This window comes from Oryzias melastigma, linkage group LG5 (genome assembly GCF_002922805.2).
Source record: "Oryzias melastigma strain HK-1 linkage group LG5, ASM292280v2, whole genome shotgun sequence".
Lineage (NCBI taxonomy): Eukaryota > Metazoa > Chordata > Actinopteri > Beloniformes > Adrianichthyidae > Oryzias > Oryzias melastigma.
In genome coordinates, this window is record NC_050516.1 from 29,725,426 (window position 1) to 29,751,743 (window position 26,318).

General features: G+C 38.7%; 3 protein-coding genes across 4 annotated transcripts in view; 1 reads left to right on the forward strand and 2 right to left on the reverse strand.

Moving 5' to 3' along the window:
* uba7 (ubiquitin-like modifier activating enzyme 7) overlaps positions 1-3,745 on the forward strand; it is a 45,031-nt gene extending 41,286 nt beyond the window's left edge. The window contains exons 22-24 of the mRNA XM_024270501.2: positions 1,017-1,118; positions 2,545-2,627; positions 3,238-3,745. Of these exons, the coding sequence (XP_024126269.1) occupies positions 1,017-1,118; positions 2,545-2,627; positions 3,238-3,370 (318 nt within the window). The 3' untranslated portion in view covers positions 3,371-3,745. The remainder of the gene's footprint in view (positions 1-1,016; positions 1,119-2,544; positions 2,628-3,237) is intronic.
* Positions 3,746-4,676: 931 nt separating this feature from the next.
* On the reverse strand, positions 4,677-7,822 carry inka1b (inka box actin regulator 1b). The gene is made up of 2 exons (XM_024269142.2): positions 7,497-7,822; positions 4,677-5,760 (listed from the first exon to the last, which is right to left on the reverse strand). The coding sequence occupies exons 1-2, from the start codon at positions 7,497-7,499 to the stop codon at positions 4,849-4,851; spliced, it is 915 nt and encodes a 304-aa protein (XP_024124910.1). The 5' UTR covers positions 7,500-7,822; the 3' UTR covers positions 4,677-4,848.
* A 1,483-nt stretch (positions 7,823-9,305) lies between these two features.
* The window catches only part of gnai2b (guanine nucleotide binding protein (G protein), alpha inhibiting activity polypeptide 2b), a 51,769-nt gene continuing 34,756 nt past the window's right edge, over positions 9,306-26,318 (reverse strand). Inside the window, exons 4-9 of one of the 2 annotated variants that reach the window (XM_024270248.1) lie at positions 21,362-21,522; positions 17,864-17,992; positions 13,655-13,784; positions 13,160-13,313; positions 12,897-13,089; positions 9,306-10,753 (exon numbers count right to left, since the gene is read on the reverse strand). In XM_024270248.1, the coding sequence (XP_024126016.1) occupies positions 12,899-13,089; positions 13,160-13,313; positions 13,655-13,784; positions 17,864-17,992; positions 21,362-21,522 (765 nt within the window). In that variant the 3' untranslated portion in view covers positions 9,306-10,753; positions 12,897-12,898. Of the gene's footprint in view, positions 10,795-12,896; positions 13,090-13,159; positions 13,314-13,654; positions 13,785-17,863; positions 17,993-21,361; positions 21,523-26,318 lie in introns of both variants that reach the window. The other variant, XM_024270249.1, reaches the window with a different exon arrangement.

Below are 26,318 nucleotides of genomic sequence, written 5' to 3' on the forward strand. Positions count from 1 at the left end.
TAACCTTTCCATTGGGTATGTGTGTGGCCCTGCATCAGGCTGATGACCTGTTCTGGGTATACCTCACCTTCACCCAACAGTAGCAGGATTGGCTCCAGCAACCGTGACCCCAGAAGACATTCAGTGCGTTCTGAAGATGATTTTTTTGCTCATTAAATATTTAACAATCAGTGAGTTTTCAACTCTTTGTCCTTTGTTGGGCTTGTCAGAAAAGAGAAAATGATTCAGCCACATCTATATTCCGTTTCCTCATCTATTTGTGATTAAAATACAACCCAAAGACACATTCTGATAAACCATAAACAGCTGGAGCTAACAGGAAAGTTGATTATCATTTGGAGAAGTTTCAAATCATGTAGTCATGTGGTCTCACTTCCCTGAAAGTTTCATATGAATACATGACATCTGTTAAACATCAGTATCAAGGTCTTTTTCTTACTTGTTCATGGACAGTCGGTCCTTCCCAAGGATGCTGCAGAAGGACAGTTCAAAATGTACTCAGCGAACCAAAAATGAACTTTAGAGAAATCCACTTTTTTAAGTCTCTCTTTTTTTTGCAGTTTATTTCAGTTTGTGTGCACGATATAAAAATAAATGTGACCTAAAACAGGTTCAAATCACTATTTTAGTGTCTTAATGACATCACTGGTGTTTATGTCAGATTCATATCTGTTTGCAGTGACGACAGCAGTTCAGAACTGAGGCTGCAGAGTTCAGCTTTACAAACCGACTCAGGAAAGTCCTGCTGGGTCCGATTATTAGCATCTTTCTTGCAGAGGACTGCATGGATTTTTAGTCTCTGCGGAGTTGTAAAACATTCGGCCGGTCCCTGACAGGAAGCAGCTTCTCGACCTCTCCGGGTCTCCTCATTGTTCTCAGCTGCTTCATATCAGCCGTGAAAAAACGACCCTGATGGACTGGAGTTGCTCTCACATCAAGCGGCGCTCCGTCTCTCAGCGTTGTGTGTTTGTGCGTTGTTGTTTTAAAGTGTAACTGTGTAACGTGTCTGTCGACAGGTCGCAGGAAAGAAATACACCCTCTGGGATGACTTCCTGGTTGAAGGCAGACGCAGCGATCAGCAGGAAATGACCTTGGAAGATATGCTGCGGTATATTAAGGTGCTCTCCTTTTTTTTTTTTTAAATAACTTTATTGTTCAGTTTCTCTCTGTGTCCAAAATGAATGCCCTTTGTTCCAAACATTTTACATCCACCCATTTTTCATTTAAAGGAAAACAATCTTTTATCTTCGTCTTATGGACAAGTTATGCTTTCTTAAGTACAGATGCACTTTGATTCTTAACATTTGCTGTTTCATTTTTAAAAATTTCAACTTTTTACACAGCCTTGAATAATCTTGGAAGTTAAGGACAAAATCAGAAATAAGTTCCAAATGTTTGAAATATTCAATTTCGACAGCATCATAGTAAAATGCGCATGAACCTCAGCTTACAGTAGGTATTTACGAAGCTTTTGTGGCAGTTTTCAAGTTAAAAGCTCCAAACCCAGGGGAATTTTTCACAATAAAAGCCTGAAAAGGCTAGACTGTCAGTCACATTACGTTGTGTGGGACGACTTTTACGAAAGGTTATTTAGATCTTTAATAAACAAGTAAAAATAGAGCAAATATAAACTAGGAAAAAAAATACAATTTTCTTGTTATATAAGTGATAATTAGTCACATGACAAAGTTTAGTGACTTTAGCTTTAATATCTTTAGAGCTATTGAACATTTTTAATCAAATGTAATTCCTGTCCTCATTTAAAATTATTATAAATAAATTATTACTTTGTTTTAGCTTGAATTTGGTGATGAGTGTTCATGAATAGTTGATATCATTATTAGTTTTCTTTTTTCTTTTTTTAAGTTCTTAAGACATCACATTTTCGGTTTTATTACCACAGTAGTTAATTTTCTTAACTTTTATTTCTCTGTCAGATAAATAAAACAGGCATATCAAAGGACAGCTCGGGTCCTAAGGAGTTAAATCACGGCGCTAGCATGTAGCAGTTAGCAGCTGCTGTTTAGCCATCTGTCTGTCAGCAGCACAAAGAGTTTAGCATTAAAAAACTATATTTTTCTGTTGGAGTCCCTTTAGAGGTTGTTGTTTGACACTTGCTGTCAGTTTAAAGCGTTTTTAAAAGAGTTATTGATCCAGGAAGTCTGAATCTGTGATCAGCTAGCTAGCTTAGCTGAATTGTTTACGTTAGCCTTCTGCTTGAGCTGCTGCGTTTTCCGGGAATAACATGTTGTGATCTTTTCATGACATGCAGACTTGTAGTGGAGTATTTATCCAGAATAATAAGTTTGAAATACCAAGTGCTGATTATAATAATAAGAATAAATGAAATATTCGATCCTGACAACCACGTGATCGGCCCGGTTTCCGATCACGTGATCGGATCGGGACATTCCTAATAAATAGCTGCAGAATGTGACTCATTTCTTTGTTTCCACACATTTTACTTTAGTAATTAAATGAATTATCACATAAAAGCAGTTTTTTTCCTAGAAATTTAAATGTTTTTTTTCTGTTTTTGTGTAGGAAAAATACAGCTTAACGGTCAGCGGTCTCTTCTACGGTCCTGCAGTCTTGTACCTCGGACAGGAAGAGAGGCTAAAGAAAAGGTATGTCCACTCAAAACGCCACGGCGAGGCGCACATGACCATCCACACGTGTTTCTGCTGAAGACACCAGCTAAAAAAGCCAAAAAAGTCTGAACTTTTGGTTCTGTGAGGCCTCATGCTACAGAAACCTCTAGGATCGTTTTATGAAACCTTCTTTTCCATTAAAGAACCTAAAATAGAATTGTTTTTGCTTACATGGAAAGTCTTGCAACTCTTCACTTTTGTAAGTGGTAATGTGGCAGCTCAGATCTTTTTGTGCCGTTTGGGTTTGAAGGAAAACAAACCGTTTTTATGGAGCCTAAAGTCTCGGGGGAGACTTGCGGTTGGGTGTGCTGTGGTCGGATAACGTGCAGCAGAGTGTGGATATCACACCGTGCATGCAAACATGACTCCACTACTCACTTCCTGTGCCCTGCCCCAAACTTCCTGTGCAGATCCACAGAGAGGGAGGGGGTGGAAAGATAATCAGAGCACAAAAGAAAATGAAAACATTTTACTTAAAGAATCCAAAACTGGAGTTAAAAAAGTTCTAATTGTTTCAGTTTCTTCATTTGTGGGAAAAAGAATTCCTTCCAGTTCTGGACTAAAGACTTAACCACGTTCTCCGCAGTGTTTCTGACGTGGTGAAGATGGTGACGAAGAAGGACATTCCTCCTCATCAGAAGATGCTGGAGCTTATCCCCTCTTTTGAGGAAGACGAGGACTGTGAGACGGTTCCGCCCATCCGGTACCTGCTGCCATGACCCGGTGAAGCCCAGAGAACAATGTGGAGGAGCTCCAGAACAACCAAGAAATGACCTGAAAGATGTCTGCCATCGACGTTTATTATTTAAATCTTTATGGTTTGTGTTTAACGTTCAATTCCCCCGCACCACACATGCTGTCCTGGATTTGTTCGGCTTAAAGCACATTTACTCACATTAACACGTTAACCTGCTTTACTCTCCAGGCTGACGGCTTGATTTCTGTTTTCTAAGTCATCTCTGCCATAAATGTTCTTAAAAATGTTGTTGCAGATTTATTGACAGTTGAAAAGTATTTAAAAATTGTATTTTTTCTTTTGTTATGGAAGATGATGTCTTCCTGTGCTTCACTACAATAAAATCCGTTCTTCCGTCTCTTCTGTTTTGATCATTTGATGCTTTTTCTGGATGCTGATTCTTCTGATCCTTTTCGTAAGATTTTCAGCACCTAAAACTCAATCACATTTTCAGCAATTTCAGCAACCTTGGAATCAAAACATTCAACTCGTTCAGGACATTAAAGCTTGTATTTTTGGTATTCATAAACTTTATAGTTTTGGAAATATAGAGCAAAATATGACTCATATGAAATGAATGAGAAAGTCTTCAAATTCAGTATTTTTACTTAGATTAGAAACAATTATTTATATATATATAACTCGTTACATTAGCACTATGCTAGCTCATTTGGGTAATTTATCTACTGAGGGTTTTTGGGGCTAATTTAGAGTTTAGCTTCTATTTTAGCAACATGCTAACGTTTTTGGCTAATTTGTTATCTACTGTTTTTTTTTTTTCTTTTTAGACCAATAGACTCTTACACGTTTTGGTCATTTTAGCCAAATGATAAATTTTATGCCATTTTGGAGTTTAGCTAGTATTTTAGCAACATGCTAGCCATTTTGGCTAGTTTGTTATCTAATTGGGTTTTTTTAGGCTAATTTAGAGTTTAGCTTCTATTTAAGCAACATGCTAGTTTTTTTTTTGGCTAATTTGGCATCTACTAAGGTTTTTAGGCTAATTTGGAGTTTAGCTAGTATTTCAGCAACACACTAAATATTTGTGCAAAATTGAGGCATGGATTGAGGATTTTTAAGCCATTTTACTACAAATTTTTCAGAAATTTAAGTCAACTTCAGGGCTCTTTCATAGTTCTTTAATGAAATTTCCAGTCTTTTAGCCAATTCAACATTTTGCAAATAGCTTTTGCATTTTCAGTAAATCCCTTCAGCATCTTCAGCGACTAAAAGCATTCACAATAGCATTATTGCAGGTAAAATTAGGAAGAAGTCATTTTAGTCACAAATGATGTAAACAATAATATTTTCTCATAAGTAAACAATTTGACAGGAAAGTAGGGTGATTTAAAAAAACTGAACGTTGCATCATTGATCCCAGAGTAAACTTGGAGAACATTTACAAAAACTGCAGCAGTGAAACATCAAACATATTTGTATCCCGGCTCAGTCATCATCGACTCAGATGTATCCGATAATGTCGTTGCATATGATGGGTTGTCGACTGCCGGTCTTCATCAGAGCAGTGAACTGGTAGAAGTCGGAGTCCTGCTCGCGGGTCCTGCTGTGATTCTGGTGGCAGACGGGTTTCAGAGCCTCAACGGGACAGGACATGCGTTGGGGAGCGTCTGCGGCTCTGTCCAGCCTCCTGCAGTCCACCGGCCGCGGCCTGAGCTCCACCCCTTTAGCTTTCCCGCCCAGCCTTCTCCTCATGTTGCCCAAAATGTCTTTAGCGAGACGCCGGCCCGCGCTGGGCTTTAGTTCTGCTGGCTCGGGGCAGTCTGGCAAGTCCATCCAGTTCTTTATTAAGTCAGCAAAACTGTTGTCCCCCAGAACCAGCGGCTGCCGGGTCCTGCTGCGGCTCAGCAGTGATGTGGTCCAGTCTTCCAGATCACTGGCTTCAAATGAAGTCCAACGTTCCAAGCAAGCATCAGAGGTTGATTTTGGCCGGACCCGACAGGACGGTCCTCTGTTTGTGCGGACGCAAGCCGAGGAGGAGACCCGCATGTTCCTGGTCCGCCTCAGCACCACCCCTTCGTCCTGCCAGGAGGCCTCGGAGTAACCCGAGTCAAAGTCCACGCTCTGCTCGCTGCTGGGGGAGCCTCGCGCCAGCCGCTCATGCTCCTGCTGCTCCTGCTCCTCCGCCAGGCAGCAGGCGGAGTCGTAGGCGTTGGACTCGCTGGCGTCGGAGAAACGCAGGCGGGTGAGACGCTCCAGCTGCGCCGGGCGTCTGCAGAGCTGCGCGGCGGCGAAGGAGCGAGCGCAGGGGTCACTCAGCGGCCTCGGCCTGCTTATCTCCTTCAGGTCCTGCAGGGACCTCACCATGGACTGCATGTGGTCCCGGAAACAGTCCATCGACTCTCCCAAACACAGCTTCACAAAAACAAGGAGGAAACTTTTAGATTTCATTTTAGTTCACCTTTTAGAAAAATGAGACCCTGACGATTATGATAAATATACATGAACTTTTTTTTTTTTGGCATAAACAAAACCTAAAGATGAAGAGAAAACACTTTTTTTCAAAAATATGAAATAGTTTATCATTTTTTATTATTGTTCACAATGACGTCCTTTCAAAATAAAAGACACACATAGCAGGGATGTCAAACTCACACAGGAGGCCAAAATCCAGAACACACCTTAAGGTGCGGACCGAACAGGATAAACATTTATTGAACACTCTAAAACTACATTTTAAATCTTTAAAACATATTTTTTTAACATTACTATGAATAATAAAAAAGGCAGGAATATTATTCCACAGTAAATCAACTTAAACCTTAAATATCTTTCAATATTTTACTCTCCATAAAAATATATTTTGTCAAAATTAAACAAGTTAGAAATAAGCGCAAGATAACCTCGGGTTATTAATAACAATAAAATAAAACGATTTGGAGGGCCGGATATAATTATTCCGAGGGCCGGATCTGGCCCCCGGGCCGTGACACATGTGAATTAGGATCATCCAACTGCAGTAAATGTAGTATTTTAGTGTACTGTCAGCCATAATAACTAAAACAGTTTATTTTACTGTTTGGGGTCAATCTCAGCAAGAAAATTGTAAATCTAACTAAATTAAATTAAATTAGCGTTTTTTTTAACCGTAAGGTCCAGTTAAAATCGTTTGGTTCAAAAATAGAAAATCTATTTTATAATCTGGTGCGCCTTAATTATGTATTCTGGGTACGTTTTCTGTGAGAAGCTCGAAAAGTCCACATTTTGTAAACTACAAAGGATTGATGGATTATTGGAGAATTATGGGTATTGTAGTCAGAAGCCTTGCAGAGTGATCCATGCTGTCTTTCAACTGTTTACGATTGAGTTGAATAAAGTTCGAGTTTCTTTCCTACCATTAACTTACTTTTTATTTTCCTTTAACCTGAAAGCCACGACTGAGGGGTCTAATATCCACATGTGGCCTTCCACAAATTCCATTTTTAATCTGTTTTCCACATCCCTATATTAAGAATGTTGATGTTTTCCCTGGATATTCCATCAGTCCTGGTTCCAGATCAGACTAGAACATTTCCAGCAGGATTTTTACCAGCTGAGATCACTCAACTCTGGAGCCATATTCCTTCCTGGCAAACCTCAACTTTCTGGAGACTATCTGCGTGGAGTTTGATCCCAGAAAATGACACACTGAGAAATCAGAGCACAGGATGCACAGAAAAAAGAAAAAAAACTTTCCCTGCCTCTTAAAGCTGGAGGGGAAGTTAAAAACAAAGTATGATGAGTGTTGGCGCTCTGATATCCTCCAGTCCTCTCACAGGATGTTAACGCGTGCGTGAATCAAACAGGAAACATTCACATTCCGATTTGTTTTTTCTTATTATTATGAACCTTCAAAAGTAAACTTTTAACCCACTCTAGGGGAGAATAAAAGAGCAGAAATGAAAGTTTAAAGGAGCAGTTTGGTCAAAGTGATGGTCGCTGGACCGTTTGTCAGACAGACGGACTCCTGGTCTCCATAAACGTCCAAGTTTACGCACCGTGGAGAGGACTTTTACGCGCGGCCTCTTTGGCCGGAAATGACTCCAACATTGTTTCAAAGCATAAAAAAATACTTTGCAATAAATTACTAAAATGAACCAAAACAAACTTACCATTTCTTTAAAGGTCGAGATGATGATGAAGATCAAAAACGTTCATCTTTTTTGGAAAAACAGACATTTTCAAAATAGATTTTCTAACACTAGAACTGCTATAGATGACTTTTAAATCCGGGTAGAGTTGTTTCCGAGAGCAGACAAACGCTGGAGCGGCTGCAGCTGCACTGACGGTGTTCCTGACTGCAGCCTCCTCCTGCAGAAGCTGCGTCTGCGGCATTTAACGGCTCCGAGCTGCGCATCACCGCGAAAACCAGCCAATAGGAGACGACCTGAAACAGGATCCTGTCCGCGCGCCTCTGCTGACGCCAAACTGTAGAAATCACAGCGGGACCCCCGAAAAAATATATCTACGTTCAAAAACAATTTATATTTTTAATATAAATTATGTTTTACATTTTTTAAATCTTTAATTAGGGATGGTTTGTCCAGGTTTGAACCATTTCTTTTACATCTCCACAGCGACATCTAGTGGACACAAATGTATCTTTACAACATTTCCAATAATTTAATTAATTAACCATTTAACACCAGAGCTCCAGTGTTTATCTCCCCTGATTTACTCTAACTTTTCAAAATCTACTGCAATTTTTGTGTTAATGGTTGAAAAGTTACAGTATGCTAAAGTTTTTTGTGTTTATGCACAGGTGTTAAAGGATTAAACCAAATTAATAGTGAAACCTTTAACACCTTAACCAAAAAAACTATGTTTTGATCCTTTAATTAAAAGTACCATACTTCTGATTATTTTTTAAGTCAACATGCTAACTTTTTTTTCGACTAATTTAGTATTTACTGAGATTTTAAAGGCTAATTTTGAGTTTAGCTAATATTTTAGTGAACGTTTGGCTAATTTAGCATCTCCTGATGTTCTTTGAGGCTATTTTTGACTTTAGCTAATATATTAGCAACATGCTAACCTTTTTTGGCTAATTTAACACCTACTTGGGTTGTTAAGGCTAATTTTAACTTTAGCTAATATTTAAGCTAACATTTCTTTTTTTTTTCTTTTTTTTTTGCTAATTTAGCATCTACTGAGGTTTTAAAGGCTATTTTTGACTTTAGCTAAAATTTTTTAGCAAACGTTTTTAGCTAATTTAGCATTTACTGTTTTTTAAGACAAATTGTGACTTTAGCTAATATTTTAGCAAACTTTTTTACCTTATTTAGCATCTACAGTTGTTTTTTATGGCTAATTGTGACTTTAGCTAATATTTTAGCAAACGTTTTTGGCTAATTTAGCATCGATCGTTGTTTTTTACAGCTAATTTTGATTTTAGCTAATATTTTAGCAACATCCTAACGTTTTTGGCCAATTTAGCATCTACTGAGATTTTTGAGGCTAATTTTGACTTTAGCTAATATTTAAACAAACGTTTTTGGCTAATTTAGCATCTACTGAGGTTTTTAAGGCTAATTTTGACTTAAGCTAATATTTTAGCAACATGCTAACGTTTTTGGCCAATGAAACATCTACTGAGGTTTTTTAAGGCTAATATTAACTTTAGCTAATATTTTCGCAACATGCTAACGTTTTTGGCTAATTGAACATCTACTGAGGTTTTTTTGGCTAATTTAGAGTTTATCTTCTATTTTAGCAACATGCTAGTTTTTTGGCTATTGTGGCATGTGTTAAGGTTTTTGAGCAATTAAAATAAATTTATTTAGCATCTTCAGCGACCGCATTCAGCAAAAAGCATTCACACTAGCATTATCGTAGGTAATGCATGAGTAGTTTTACTTGTTTCTAACTTGCAGAATCGGTGACAGACAAATCCCTTTTTGCCAGTGAAGTAACAAGAAAACCAGAGTGCAGAAGTTTAATGAGATTGTATACATAGTTTAATTACAGTTTTATTTATACAATGTCTCAGAAAAATGTTTTAACATTTGATACATGTGTTAATATAGAAGTCATAATTTGTGATGACACTGAATTATTCAGCAAAAGAGACAGTTTGATTTAAATCGCCTGAAATTCAGATTGATAAGATAGTTCTGTTAATTTTATCCAGAGGGTTAGTTCTACCTTTTTTTGTGGAAATAAGTCTTGAGTTGTGCGTTTGCAAGATGAAACTTGGTGTCGGACGATTCATCAGACGGATGTTCACAATTTCCATCACTCCTGGATACTGGATTGATATTTTTGTTTTAGCTATAAGCAACAGAAAATACTCAGATCCTTCATTCTGAAACTCTTTGACCAAAAAACGACACATTCCAGACCCCGCGTTACATAAGCACTGCTAACCCTCTTTTTAAAATTTGCTAGTTAAAAGATTCAATTACACATAAAAACTCCCGTAGACTCCTTAATCGATCACACTGCAGTATAAAAACATTTTAACCTTAATGCTAATAAACAACCATCAACTATCTCAGTGAATTTAGAATGACGGAATGTGTGTGAATTTAGGTGGGATATAAACAGCCCCAATGCACTGTAAATAAAACAGAACAAGTGTAAACAAATATCAAGGCACAAACAGACGTAAGAAGACTCGGAATGGAGACAAACCGGATCAATAATGTTTAGAACCGATCCTTTAAAGGTGGCACAGAACCAAGATGCTCTTCTACTCTTTAAAGTTGCGTATTTTGCTTATGGGGAAATACTGGCTAATATCTGTACAGTCATGCAGGACGATGCACTATCATACAAGAGTGAGGATTGGTTCTGTGTAAACGTACCAAAAACTTTGTTCCCTTCGTCGGATTTCCTCTGCGATCTTGGAAGAGTTTTCCATAAAAATAAGCTCTGTGCTGTCAAAAGGTTCAGAAAATGAGCGTTAACATAAACTCGTTAGAAAAGTTCTTTTAGTCAGCAGTGTTTCTACTCTCTCTTAAAGAAAAAGGCGATAAAATCAACTAACTGCAGGTGAGGAGACGCAGACACAGAGACGGATCTGAAGACTGAATGGTCCCAAAAACAGTTTCATTTCAAATACAGTGACCGGTTTTTATGACTTCATTTCCAGCACTTCATTTTTCCGCTCAACCTAAAGTGTTTCTAATTGATTTGATCTTAAACTAGAGGGTTACATTAGTGCGACACTAAAATGAAGATCTACTCTGTACAGAAATGAGTATGTCTATAAAGTAACAGACGAGGCGGAGAGTCCACGTTTGGAAATCTGTGACGTTTCATCGCATCTCCGCTCCAGGAATAAAGTCCGTCATGGTTTTCATTATGAAAAGCAGCGATCAGGGTTTCGCAGTCTCTCATGCAGTCAGTGGGGGGGCGGGGTTTGATCCTATGGAAAAAACAAAAACGTTTGCTGGATTTAATTTGGTCCTGAAAGAGACACACACAGAAACACTAATCAAAGATGTAAGACAATCCATATCGGTCCATCCTACTTCGACTAATCCACATCAATGTATCATGTATGATAATTTATACTTAAGAAGTCTTACTACTTACTAAAATATATTTACCATTTAGATTTACTGTGAGCCCAGAAACGTGTCAGAAATAGTAGCTAAACTGGGTTTTGAGGTTATACACCGATAAAGATTCTTTGACATCCGGGTCACGGTAATGAAAAGAGCTTAAATCGAGGTCAAGTGGACTTCATTTTTAACTTTTGGATTGAAGGTGAAACTTTTCAAGAGTTTGGGATATTTTACTGCAGTCATAATAATTATTTACTATGTCGATTTAAGAAAATTTGTTGTAATAATACAGTTCTTAAAATGACATTAAAACAAATGTGTTTTAGTTTATTATTTCAAACAAATTGATGCCAAACTTTCTGATCTATATGTTTTCATCGAGCGGGCTTTGCTGCCATCTGGTGATGATTTTAGATATTGTAGCTTTAAAGAGCAACTCCAACAAAAAACATGTTTTGTGGAATTTTCCTCATGATGGAGGACATATATGAAGGAAATTAAAATTAAAATTGCATTTCTGAGTATTTCCTTATTTAAATAAATCAAGACCAGAGAAAAAAGGAAAAATGACGCTGCAGAAAGCTTGTAGGTCCATTCTGATCCATCTACTTACAGACAGAATTTGGCTCAAAACTGTACGACTGAATAGTTCAGATATGACATGTTATTTATGATCATGTTCGGTTAGGGGCCATCAGGAAAGCATGTACACAGATGGATGATGGGAAATGTGAGAAGGCTTACACTACGCCACAACTCAGAAGTGAATTTCTAACAAACTACTGCTGCTCTGCAGAAACTATGTCCAAGAAAATGACATAAAAAAATGTGTCTAAAAATGGCATAATCATAAATGAAAGACCACTGGAAATGATTTTAAAATAGATTAAAACAAAATGATAGAATTGTGACTTTTAGGAGTAAAGTTTAGAGCAAAACACTAAAAGTGAGAGAAACCTTTGACAGCTTCATATGTTGTTAAAAAATCATCGTAAATTAGAAACTGATTGATACGGCGGAGTATTAGGGCCAAATTACAAATACAAAATTTAAATTACAACTTTAAATCTTTTAAATCAACAAGAAAAAAGTCATAACTTTAAAAGTCATTGAGTAAATTTATGACTTTTTTTCTCATAAGTTTATGACTTTTAATCTGGTAAATTTAAGAGATAATATTACTTTTTCCCTTTTTTAGGTTGTGAGTCAAAGGCTGAAAAAATGAAAATAAAAAAAATTAAGAGAATCTGCTTTTAGTTTGAAGGAGTAAATAAAAAACGATGTGATGAAAATGAACTTATTATTTTCCATTGTAGCAGAAATATTAAAGACCGAGTTTAAAGTCTTCAATCTTTATTGTTTAAACCATTTTAAATTTTTTCATACATATATTAACTTTTATAACAGTTTTAGGCTTTCTTTCAGTTATTATTTCAGTATTAAAATGTAGTTTTGGTTAAAAAAGGACATTTTTGAACGTGGAGTAAGAATAAACTGATTGATTGTGATTTAAAACAGCTCAGGTCTGGTGGTGAAAGGCTGCGTCCAAAAAAAAAAAACAAAAACAAGATTCATGTTAATTATTATCTATAGAGAATACCAGTTTTAGTGAGTGGTGTGTGTGTCTATCAGTCCCACTTTCAAAGCCAGATGAGATTAAAGTTAGCAGCCAGTTTTTTAGCTTCCAGTTCAGGAATTATTAGTTAAGGGAAAATCTATTCCACATTTAAATGGTTCATATACAAATAAACCTTAAATCGTCTGTAGATATCTTACAGAAGAAGATAAACTTTATCCTCAAAAGTAAAGAGAATTGTAGGTTACTTCCACCTTGATCTGTGAAAATATTAACTAACATTAAACCATTAAAAAAGGTGCAGATGTTACAGCTAAATTAATCCCACTATGAAAACATTTATTTATCGTTCGGTTTAATACTGAAAACTACATTTCTGTACATTTTAGGGATTCATCTTCACCTCATCAACTCCAATGTCCTACCTTTAGAAAAGACCGCAGTCTTTTAGGTTGTTCTTAATAATGACGTCGGTGACGGCGTCGAAGACGAACTGCACGTTCTTGGTGTCGGTGGCACAGGTGAAGTGGGTGTAGATCTCCTTGGTGTCCTTTTTCTTGTTCAGATCCTCAAACTTGGTCTGAATATAACTGGCAGCCTCGTCAAATTTGTTGGCTCCTGGAAGGCAGAAACAAAGGACAGCCGTTCGTCTGGCGACGTCTTTGAAAGTTCCGGTGATCCCTCGTACCTGAGTATTCGGGGAAGCAGATTGAGAGAGGGCTGCGGGTGATCTTCTCCTCGAAGAGGTCTTTCTTGTTGAGGAAGAGGATGATGGATGTTTCCGTGAACCATTTGTTGTTGCAGATGGAGTCAAAGAGCTTCATGCTCTCGTGCATTCGGTTCTGAAAGGAGTCGCAGAACCGCAACGCGTCAGAGCTGCCACCAGGGGGCAACGTTGCGTCGAGAAAATGTGTGAAGGAGCCGCCTCCTTCAGAGCTCTTACAAGATGTTCAGCACATTAAGGTAATGATTCATGTCACTTGAAGAAAAAAAAGTAACTGGATGATTACACTTCAACAGGAGTTCAATGAGCTCATCTTACAGCTTGAAGGTTGATACAATAAAGAGCAACATTAATGTCTTTCAGCACCCTGAGAATCTACTGATCTGCAGTGAAAATAAGACAAACATGAGCCAATCTTCCATGCAGACGAGCACAGATCAAAGGACGGCTTTCCCTTACCATCTCCTCATCCTCAGCCAGCACCAGATCATAAGCACTGAGAGCAACACAGAAGATAATGGCTGTTACTCCTTCAAAACAGTGGATCCATTTCTTCCTCTCCGAGCGCTGGCCTCCCACATCAAACATCCTACAAGGGAAATTAAAGAGGAGACTAAATGAATGATCCACCCCAGGGTCTGGAACAGTGTCAGGCAGAGGGGATGAAGAACGTATGCACAACCGTTTCATGAGGGACACTGTTTGCTGCAGGAGCAGAGGGGTTAATGTGTGTTTCGGGCAGGTTCAAAGCCTCTTTATTCAGAGGGAAACTGGGGGATAATGAGAAAGCTGAGAGCTGTGAACAAAAGAAGAGGTCGTCGCAATCCTCGCAGAGCAGGACGGCTAAAAAAACAAGAGGCAGGTACACGATCTGAGCCTGGACACACATGAGGGTCAGACGAAGGGCTGGGCCATAAAACGATAACGATAGATATCGCGGTAGAACTTAGATAGAGGAATGAGTAGACTTTTATTTTGAAGGGTCAGAAATTGACACTCATCAGTTGGCGAGTAAAAGTTGGAGAGTTAGTCGCCACAAGGGCTGGGTATTGATTTTCCATTCTTTCGAATCTTCAATTCAATTTTGAGTTTACACATTAATAATAATTTATTTAGAAATACATTAATAATCTACTATATGCTTTGAATATATTTATATTCATCTGATACAGTTTACATACTGTAAAATGTATTTTTAATATCATAGTGTTACATGTATTTTCTAAAGGAGAAGTTCTAACAAAAATGTTCAGATCATTAACATTGTAAACATTGTTCTGCTTCTCCTGGAGGATGTTTCAGTTTGGCCACTAGGTGGCGATCGCGCTATAGCGTTACATCTTATTCCAGAAGAAGAAGAAAAAACTATGCTTTAGACCACAAATGGCTACATTAAAAAATATTTCCTTAAAAAAGTTTAGAAAATTCCTGCCTGTGAATAAATAAAGATTTTAATTTAGTCAGCAATGTATGTTTAGGAGCGTTAGCATTAGCCGTCCTATGGGAAATTCTATTAAACATTAGCATCAAGGTAGCGGACTTTAGCTTTATGTGCTAAATCGATTTATATTTTTTATGAATCGATCCGTTAAGCTTAAATCAATTCAAATTTGGTAACTTTGGTCATTTTTTTTTACCTTTACACTTTCTTCGTCTGTGCGCATGGTAAACAAACGCACGCGAGACACCGTACCACACTTCTGCTAATCTTCTCCGTTTAACGTTGAGTTTCGGCTGATGAAGCCGCGGAACATCTGGTGATTTTTAACAGGAACCAATCAGAACCGGAAGACTTACAGCAGCAACCAAAAGTTTAATAAAAAGTGTTGATTTGGTGACCGCGATGTGGTATTAGCATGATGCTAATGCTAACTAGCATCATGCTAGTAGCCAGTTTACGGTCAGACAATATTTTCACTGATCGGAGTTTTAACATGTGGATAAATACAACAAAATGAATTCGTAAGACATTTATAAAGACTTTTTTTTTTAAATATAACAAGTGAATCAACTGTGTGTTAGCAGAATAAAAACTGCAACCTGTTTCAGATGTTGTGATGAACCGCTCCCCGGTCTCTTTCCTTCATGTGAGCATGATTAACATTTCTGTTTTGAACCACAGAAAAATTGACAAATATAGTTATTTGGTTTATATTGTGATATATTTGGTTATCACCGATATGGAAAAAAAAACTATATTGAGATATTAAAAATTCTATATGGCCCAGCCCTAGTCAGACGTCTTCTAAAATACACACCTTGATTAATCCAAACCGAGCTCCTGTCAATCTTTTTACGAACCATTTCCGTTCTGAGGTAATTGTAGAAAACAGCAGAATTATAAGAGAACTCTCTATTGATTGTCTCCATGTTTTATTCAAGCGGAACACAGAGGCTGAGGCTCAGGGGAAATATCAGAATGTCAAAAAGGAAAACGGTCACATCAGTCGCCGCCAGACTAAAATATAAGATCAAATCTCACAAAAATAGTTGTTACCTCGACTTTACATAAACATCCCCACCCCTCTTTTTTCTACTGTCAGCGTTTTCATACAACGTATTTATGCACTTGATGTATCTGGCTTTGTGCGCCAATCTATACCTCCATTACTAACCCACACATGAGAGGCGGGGCTGGGTCAGAGCATATTTTATGTAAGACTATCGATAGTGTGGCGCGCAGGAACGACTCAAATGTTTTCACTCAACAGCGCTCTGGTTCTATTGAGCGAGGGCACTGTGGGCAGGTTGGTGTGTGTTTACAGTGTGCATACGTGAGGAGGAGGCTTTTAATTGCTGCTGCAGTTTGTTGTTTGAGGGGTGGAGCGGCGGCGTTTTAACCATGAAGGTCACATGGCGTGTAATACTGGCAGAATTTGAAGTATTCTGTTGAAACTGTTTAAACACGTTTGTAATAATGGATTGGATTTCTCTGCACTTTTCCAGATGCTGAAAGCGCTAACACTGTGTATCCATTATTCATTCACTCCTCATTCATACTTGGTGATGGTGAGCTACCGATGTAGCCACAGCTGCCCCGGGGCAGTCTGACTGAGGAGTGGGTGCCAGTACACGCCAACGGCCCTCTGACCAGACACTATCTAGTGAGCACCAGTTATTTAATTTAATTCAACTTTATTTAAATAGCCCAAAATCACAAAGAGAATTTGCCTCATTGGGCTTCATGCAGGTAATTTTACAGATGCAGAAGTTAGTCATAAAATATGAAAAAAAGGATAGTTACTACTAGTGTGCTCCAGTTACTATCTTGAAAGTCCCACTTACTATCTGGTGAGCACCAGTTACTCTGCTGAATAACAGTTACTCTCTAGTGAGTACCAGTTACTTTTAGTGCGCACCAGTTACTATCTTGAAAGTCCCACTTACTATCTGGTGAGCACCAGTTACTCTGCTGAATAACAGTTACACTCTGGTGAGTACCAGTTACTCTCTGGGGAGTACCAGTGACTATCTGGTGAGTACCAGTTACTATCTGATGAGTACCAGTGACTATCTGGTGAGCACCATATGCTTTTTTTTATTTCTGGTTACTATCTGGTGAGCACCAGTTACTCTCTGATGAGTACCAGTTACTATCTGGTGTGGACCAGTTACTATCTGGTGAGTACCAGTTACTATCTGCTGAGTACCATTTACTATCTGGTGAGTACCATTTACTATCTGGTGAGTACCAGTTACACTCTGGTGAGTACCAGTGACTATCTGGTGAGTACCAGTTACTATTTGGTGAGGACCAGTTACACTCTGGTGAGTACCAGTGACTATCTGGTGAGTACCAGTTACTCTGCTGAATAACAGTTACACTCTGGTGAGTACCAGTTACTCTGCTGAAAAACAGTTACTCTCTGGTGAGTACCAGTGACTATCTGGTGAGTACCAGTGACTATCTGGTGAGTACCATTTACTATCTGGTGAGTACCAGTTACACTCTGGTGAGTACCAGTGACTATCTGGTGAGTACCATTTACTATCTGCTGAGTACCAGTTACACTCTGGTGAGTACCAGTTACACTCTGGTGAGTACCAGTTACACTCTGGTGAGTACCAGTTACACTCTGGTGAGTACCATTTACTATCTGGTGAGTACCAGTTACTATCTGGTGAGTACCAGTTACTATCTGGTGAGTTTCATTTACTATCTGGTGAGTACCAGTGACTATCTTTCACTGGCCTAAGGTGACCTCAAGTGTGCGTTTTGGATTTTGTCCCCCTGTGCGATTGAGTTCGACCCCCCTGGTCTAAAACTACCTGTGTGCTGCCCTCTACAGGTTGAAACGAGGTGTTGAATTCTGTGATTGGTCGTCAGAAGATGGAGGAGAAAAATCCTTAACTTCCACAGAATGTTCTGTGGAGATACTGCTCGGTGCCACTCCCCATTTTGAAGACGCAGAGTGACTACGTTACCTCAGGCTAACCTCACTGTCAATCACAGTTTTAAACCACACCTCCCCCACTCAGCCCGCCCCTTTTTTTGATTTTTAAAATGTGTACTGATAGTGGAGTCAGCCTCGAAAGGCAGACACTGAAGGGTCAACACTTAACTCTCTTATATTCTGATATTTGCTTTCACAGCAGTTGCACACTGAGAGCACCCCCCCCCCCATCTCAAACTCAACAGTAAAGAGCTGATGATATGAGCGATCTCACTTGAAGTGCAGTTCCTTGAAGGTGAAATGAGTCTCGACGATTCCCGTGGTCTTCACTCGAGTTCGTAGCACGTCCTGCTGGGTGGGGATGTAATCTGCTTTCGCTATCCTCTCCAGGTCGTTCAGGTAACTAAGAGAGGAATAAAACAGATCAACACTTCAGCATAGTTTGGAACCGGCCAGAACAAGAAGACAAACAGGCAGACGCAACCCAACAACGGCCTTGAATTACTCCGGCACACGGGGGAGAGCCTTGCAGAGAGGCAATTTCCCTGCGCCGATAAAATATCCTGTGTTCTCCAAAAACATCCTGCTAGTAGATTTGAGTTTCAAAACAGGAATAAAACAGATCCTCCTGTGGTTTTTCGTGTGTGTCCATTACCTGCCTGGTCTGGGTTTGGTTTTATCAGCTGACTGTGAGACTCGTGTTATTCCACTGGATGATGCGCCCCATTTTGCAGAGTGGAGTCAATCTGCTGATGCTGGTTGTGCATTGATTTGAATGCTGCTGCTGCAGCTCTGTTCTCGCCGTCTCGTTGCTGACTTTTAACATGTAAAGAGGAAGATTTTTTCTCTTTTTTTTTTTTGCTCGGCGCTCGCAGCCCTGACTCATTCACACTCCGAGGTGACATTTCGCTTATTAATAGCACACACATAGAGCTCGTTCCATGCTGCCTCTTTGCTCTCTGAAACATTCACCGGGAGACCGACTTAACTTATTCATAAATGCAATTTTGAGGGATGAGTTTGCTGAATTTTAATAATCGGCATCAGATGTTCCAGCGGGGAGGTGGAGCTGCTCCGTGTGTGCGTTCTGGCTGTTGTGTCAGGACGCTGCACGCTGTGTTTGTTGCATCGCTGACGTCTCTGGCGCTGGGTGGGTGTGAGTAATGGGCCTGTGACGGCAGACGGGAGGTGGGACTGCGGACGGGAGACATTAACTTAAACAAACTGGCACGGAGAGTCACGACTGACTGGATGTGATCTCAAGGGAACATGACACTGTTTGAACAACAGCTTAAACACTTTGCAGACAAACAACAGTAAATACATTTCTTTGATAACCCTCCTTTTCTCTGTTATTCCACTACTATTTTTCTTGGAGATTTTTTCACTCTAAAAACCCGAGTTCACAGATTGGATGTGTTTGATTCTGTTTCATTCATTTTTGCATTTCCATTTGTAAAGTGAACCCATTAAAGACATGTTTGTGCTCGCTCTGTGTCCTCTTTTCGTGTTTACTCTGATTCTTGACAGACTGGTTGGTCAGTGGGGGGTGGGGGGTGAAAGCATCTTTGACAGACACAGCCTGCTCCACTTACCCAACCATCCTCTTCCAAAGCCAGCTGGTAGCTTCACATATGTATGCCTTACAGTCAATGTTAAAATGTTCTGCTGGTCCGTTTTTATGCAGTGAAATTTAAACTCTACTGAGTCATTTTAACGATTCAATTCATGTCATATTTGTGGTTACTGATATGATTCATTTGGAACGATACGATTCACTGACCTAAAATGGATCCAGGACATCTTTAGTCAAAAATTCAACCAGTGTGACTCAGAGATAAATACTATCTGGCCACTTTGACGGAGTTGGACCCCCTTTACCTTCAGAAGTGTCTTAATCCTCGGTGGCATAGTTTCAACAAAGTACTGTTCCTCAGAGAATTTGGTCCATATCGACACGATAGCATCACACGGTTGTTGGAGATTTGTCGGCTGAACATCCATGATGCCGATCTCCCGTTCCAGTACATCCCAAAGGTGATCTATTGAGATCTGGTGACTGTGGAGGTCATTAGAGTCTCCATGTTCAAGAAACCGGTCTGAGATGATTCCAGCTTTAAGACATGGAGCCTTATCCTGCTGGAAGTAGCATCAGAAGATGGTACACTGTGATCATACAGGGGTGAACATGGTCAGCTCTAGTGCTGCCACGATTTTTCGACTAATCGACGACTAATCGACTATTAGAATAATTTAATAGCTGATTAGTCGTTAGTTCATATTATATGGAATTGGAGTGTAGTAAAGTTGAAAGTTATAATGGCATTCTGCTAGCTTTTTGGACTATTCAGGCTTTTATTTAGGTTTTTTTAGGCTAATTTGGAGATTAGCTAATATTTCGGCTGCATGCTAGCTGTTTTGGCTAATTCAGGATTTTTTTTTTGTTTTTTTAGGCAAATTTGGAGTTTAGCTAATATTTCAGCTACATGATAGCTATTTTGGCTAATTTATGATTTTTTTGTTTTTTTAGGCTAGTTTGGAGTTTAGCTAATATTTCAGCTACATGCTAGATGTTTTGGCTAATTTAGGCTTTTTTTCAGTTTTTTAGGCTAATTTGGCATTTAACTAATATTTTAGCTGCCTATCAGCTTTAGCATTTTTAGCTATCAATTCCACCATCTTCAGCTACCAGCACTAGCATCTTCAGCTGCCAAATTCAGCTTACAGCATTCACATTAGCATTATCACAGGTAATGCTATATATCTAGTTTTTAGTTAGTTTAAAACCAATGATGGTTAAGATGTTTTTTTACATCTACTTTGTCCAAGACCCAATTAGTCGACTAATCGGAAAAAATAATAGGTTATTAGTCGACTATTAAAATAGTCGTTTGTAGGAACACTAGTCAGCAACACTACTCAGGTAGACTGTGGTGTTGTAACCATGATCAATTGGTACTAAGGGGTCTAAAGTGTACCAAAAAAATCATTATACTACCACCACCAGCCTGAGCTATTGATACAAGACAGGATGGATCTATCCTTTCATGTCGTTGATGTTAAATTCTGACTCTATCATCTGAATGTTGCAGCAGAAATGGAGACTCATCACAGTTTTCCATCTTCTATAGTCCAGTTTTGGTGAGTCTGTGTGAATTGTAGCCTCAGTTTCCTGTTCTTAGCCGACAGGAGTGATACCCGGTGTGTTCTTCTGCTGCTGTAGTCCATCTGACTCAAGGCTGGACGTGTTGTTCGTTCAGACCTCGGTTATAACCAGTGATTATATGAGTTACTCTTTCTATCAGCTGGAACCAGTCTGGTCATCCTCCTCTGACATCAACAAGACATTTCCATCCACCGCATATTTTCTCTTTCTCTGACCATTCTCTGTAAACCCTAGAAATGTTATGTTCTGGGTAAAAATCCCAGTTGATCAGCAGCTTTTGAAATATTCAGAGCAGCCCGTCTGGCACCAAAAACTTGTTTAAAGTCACTTTAATGAGTTGTTGCCATAGCAAAATAAAAGTACTGGATTGGAAATGTGTGTTACCGAGGAGTTGGTATACCTGATAACGTGGCCAATGAGTGTTTGTCTTTTTTTAATTTCAAGTTTAAAGGTGATTGGTAAATAGTACTGGGATCTGTATGGCTTTAATCTTAACAATGTACACTTTATTTTCTTTCTTCAAATGTGATTTTGTTGACTTGCAAGCTGCTCCAAACACAAGTTTAAAACTAAATGATGAAAGTTTTGTTAATAATTCATACTCACTAGGCCGCCGAGTCGTTGAGCTGGTATTCTCGCGACCGAGCAAAGCAGCTCTGTATGCCGCCGTCAGCCCACAATCTCCTGATGACGTTGGCCAAGTCGTCAGGAAGAATACCCTGCTCCTCAGCAGCTGCAGACAGGGCAAACAGCTGCTGGGCATCATCCTGTAAAGGGAAGGCAGAGAGCAAAACTATTACTGCAAGGCTTGTGTCCCAAAACCCCGAAGGAAAGCGTTCCATTAAAATGTAAATAAAGGCAGGAGAAATGAGTCCCTAACTGTGTCTTGTAAGTTTCTGGCTTTCAGTGGCTGTAACTCTAGAAAATTCTGATGACACAAGGAGCCCCAGAAAAAGAAAAACTATCCTCAGCTAGGAGTGTTGCTAAAGTCTTTTTCTTTTTTTTAAATTTTGTTTGCAGATAATGCAACTTGCGAGTCTTTAAATGTGTAGTCTTCAGCACTGCCGGTGAGAGTAAGAGCAGGCCGGCTAAAACGCACTAATTGCTGTGTGTGGGAGTGTGAGAGTACTGTCACATACACACAGCTGCTTGACAGATCCGCTAGTGGGAGAAAAAAAAAAAAAAACATAACACGGATGCAGTCACACATCACTGTTCCTGCAACGTCTTTAATCCCTCAATTACAGCTTGGAGTGGCCACGCCGGCTTCACAGTGAAATCACTGACACACACATACACACACACACTGCTGCAGACCCAACACTTCAGTCGGTGTGAGGTTTCACTGCTGCAGAGCTGCAAATGTGTGGCGTCGATGGTCAAATACACATCAGCGGTTTGTTTATTCTAGTGTATTAAAGTTTCATTAATGCACACACAAAAATTAAATCTTAAGAAAGTAAAAATATTCTTTTTTTTAAAAGAAAATTGTTTTATTCTGTCTTGCAAAAAAAAAAGAAATCGTATCAATAGCAAAATAATAGTACTGGGTATTGATAATAATTTCCAAAATTGATTTGATCCTGGTTTTTTTCGATTCAAATTTTTAGTTTTTCCATTTAGACACATTTGTTTAGAAATACATTAATAATCTACGATATGTTTTGAATATATTTATATTAATCTGATATAGTTCACATACTGTAAAATGTAGTAGTGAAATAATGAAATTGTTAATATAATCAAAAAATATAATACAAAAATGTTCAGATCATTAACATTGTAAACATTGTTCTGCTTCTCCTGGAGGACATTTCAGTTTGGCCACTAGGTGGCGATCGCGCTATATTATTACACCTTTTTTTAGGAAGAATTAGCAAAAACTGTTTTATACCACAAATGGTTACTTTAAAAAATGTTTCCATAGAAGAGTTTGTAAAAATCCTGCCTGTGAGTTTATAAAGATGCTCATTTAGTCAGCAATGTATGTTTCGGTTGACCGAGCGTTAGCATTAGCGGCCCTATGAGAAATTCCATTAAACGTTAGCAACAAGCTAGTGGACTTTAGCTTTATACGTTAGATCAATCTCTATTTTTATGGATCGGTCATTAATCTATTAAGTTTAGATCGATTCAAAACGATTAATCGATTTTATCAACCCAGCCCAACAAAATTATCTTTGTTTGAGAAGACATGTCTTAGTGAGGAGTTTGCATGTTCTCCCCGTGCATGTGTGGGTTTTCACCGGGGACTCCGGCTTCCTCCCACCGTCCAAAAACATGCATCATAGGTTAATTGGTGACTCTAAATTGTCCCTGGGTGTGCATGTGAAAATGAATAGGTGTGTGACTGAGGCCCTGCGACAGACTGGCGACCTGTCCGGGGTGTACCCCGCCTTCGCCCTTCAGTAGCCGGGATAGGCTCCGGCACCCCCGCGACCCCGAAGGGGACAAAGCGGTCAAGAAAATGGATGGATGGATGGATGTCTTAGTGACTTAATTTTTTTTGTTAAAATAATAATTCTTAAGACTTTTGTTATACTTCATTGGCAAGTATATTTTTTTGCTTAAAAAAGTAAAGTATTTCTAAGGAGCCTGTTTTTGCAGTGCAAGCCCTCAGTTTCAATTGTTGAATTACTTTATCACTTTAGAACCATTTCACACCTGGAGCAGACGTTGTTGTAGCTTATAAACCAATAATCTTTTCATTTAAAGTTAGAACTTCTTTGTTTTTTGCATTTCATCTTCATTTGTTGAAGTTCCTATTCCTTTATCCTGTGTTGTAACGACAAACAAGCCGTGTTGGTGACATTTCATTTCACAGACTGATTACCCACATATCTGCTCGTCTGTAACCTTTAAGAAATGACTGTTCTGGTGGATTCCATCATTACTTCTTTTATCAAACAAAACTGTAATTATTACAAAGATGCTTCAGTGATGTCAGGGAGTTGTATATCAAGAAAAGTCATAAAAATGTTTGTCGTTTGCTAATAGCACAAACCACAGCAGAGGAATAGAGAGCACTGACGTCATCGTGGTGATCCTTGGAACTGCTAACTCAAACTGATCTGAGAGACTTTCGGCGCAGTGAGATGTGAAAATGGAAAAGCAGTATTTATTGGCTTTGTTACTTTAATTATGTCACAGAATGAGCGGGATTGATGAAGAAAATGGAAAAGCTGTTCGGAGAAATGCTTTTCATTTTATTTAAAAGGCAAGTAATGCAGTTACATTGTGAAAATGAAAAAGCATTTCTTTTAATCCATATTCATTTTTAAATTCGATATTTCTAATTGAATTTTAGTATAAATTTACCAGAGAACTTTTTGAAAATGAAATATCAAATTCCATTTTCTTTATAATTTTAAATGTCACAGAATGAGCAGTGAACAAGAAAATGAAAAAGTAATTCGGAGAATGGCTTTTTCATTTTATTTAAGAGACAAGTAATGCAGTTACATTGTGAAAATGAAAAAAACATCTCTGTTTATGCATTTTAGTTTTCAAAATTGATATTTCTAATTAAATTTTGGTACAAATTTACCAGAGAACTTTTTGAAAATGAAATGTCAAATGCCATTTTCTTTATTATTTTAATTGTCACAGAATGAGCGGTGTTGAACAAGAAAATGAAAAATCAGTTCACAGAATTGCTTTTTCATTTACTTTAAGAGACAAGTAATGCAGTTACAATGTGCAGATGAAAAAGCATTGACAGTATTTACTTTTATTTTGAATTATGAGTCAGAAACGCTTGCATGGATTTGTACAGAACAGGGAACAGCTGAATTTACTTCATGTAAACATATGTTGATTTAAGTCAGAGGTCTGCAACCTGAAGCTCTGGAGCCACATGAGGCTCTTTTATTCCTCCATTGTGGCTCTCTGGTTACAGAAAAATAAACAATTGCAATTTTAAAAAGAAGTAAACTAAATAAAAGTAAAGTAAACCAAGTCAAATTGTATTCAACTCATTCACAAACAGTTGAAGGACAAAAGTACATATCACATGTCAAACTCAGATATTTTTTCAGATTTTTGTGCAGCGTTCGCAACAGAAAATCAATCGAAGGTCAGTGAGCACAACCAGAATTAAAGCAGACCAAATTATAAGGCAGGTTTTCTTTTTTTTAAATAAATTCAAGGATTGTAGGTGTGCTCAGGGGTTAAATAAATAACACGATAGAGGTCACTTAATTGTCTCTGATTCAATTTTATTCTGTTAGATTTACAAATTTCTGGTTGTGCACCACAAACACTAAAATAAACTGTTTTTTTTTTAATAATTAATGCTATCTCCGTCTTCACTGTAAATTACATTTGCTGCATTGAGACGATCCTATGTGACAGTGTATTTTATTTTGAAAGGGAGTCATAGGAACCTCTATCTATTTCCTATTTTAAAAAAAGACTTTTTTTTCTTTTTGTTTATGCAAAAAACTAACAATCCATCTCTATTTATCACAACAGTAACATAAATACACATCCGTCCTGGGTTTCTAAAGAGTGAAGTGGCTCCTTTTCGGTTGTGGTCAGTGTGAAATCGACCCGAGCGGCTCTTTAAGTGTTGAAGGTGCCCTAATTTAAGTGTTTGTTTTTTTATTTGGAGGACATTGGTGTTAACTTTCTGAAGTTAGCCCTGGTGATGGGCTCTACAGAGCACCGTCTCTTTGTTGTCGTCCTCTGGTTGGTGTCTCAGCTGGACGCCTTTTGAAAAGGGAGTCTCAAGGACAAACTGTTTCCTTTGGCTGCAGTTTTGGGGAGTCACCCAGTGACTTACTGCCACATTGAGCAGCTGCTGTCTGGCAGCTTTTGCTAAGCTGATGTAAAGTGAGTCAGGTCAGAAGACAGACCTGTTTGGGTATCTTTCCTCCACACTATCGTCACATTCTTTCAGCTTTAAGTTAGTTTGTGCACATTTTGGGGCTCAGTCTTCTGCTCCATTGTGTAACCCATCAGGATTCTCCCCTAAACGTACATTACATGGGGTTGCTTCTCACTAATGCTGCATTCACATTCACCAATACTGCATTATGCTGTGCTTAAAGGAGTGCGGCATAAAGTACAAACACCTGTTTTGAGCTGGAATTTATTGAAGATGGGACACAACTAGAAGATATACGGTATTCTACATCTAAAATGAAAGTTTTTTTTTCTGATCACCACTAGCTCAGTGGAGAAATTGAGTGATGTGTTAGCCTGTCAGAGCAGATTCTTCCTGGAGGGAGCTGTTGGCATCGTGCTTACATCAGCACGTTTCCAACCGCTCGTTTACATGGGTATGGGAGGGGCTGCTACAGACAGCACAGGTTTTTAGAGGATTACTCTTAAATGCATAAACGGATCAAAATGCCGCTTTGGGGTTCTTTATAGTGAAGATTGAACAGTAAAATGCATTTAAAACCTAAAAAAGTTGAATTTTCATGGTAGGGCCCCTTTAAAGTTTTAAAGAAGAACCAACAGCGGCAACACCGTGTGGCCATCTCCTCGCCCCAACTCAGCTTAGACAGCAGCAGCAACAGGAAGGGAGGGGCGCGTTATGATTGCATCAAACTTTTGA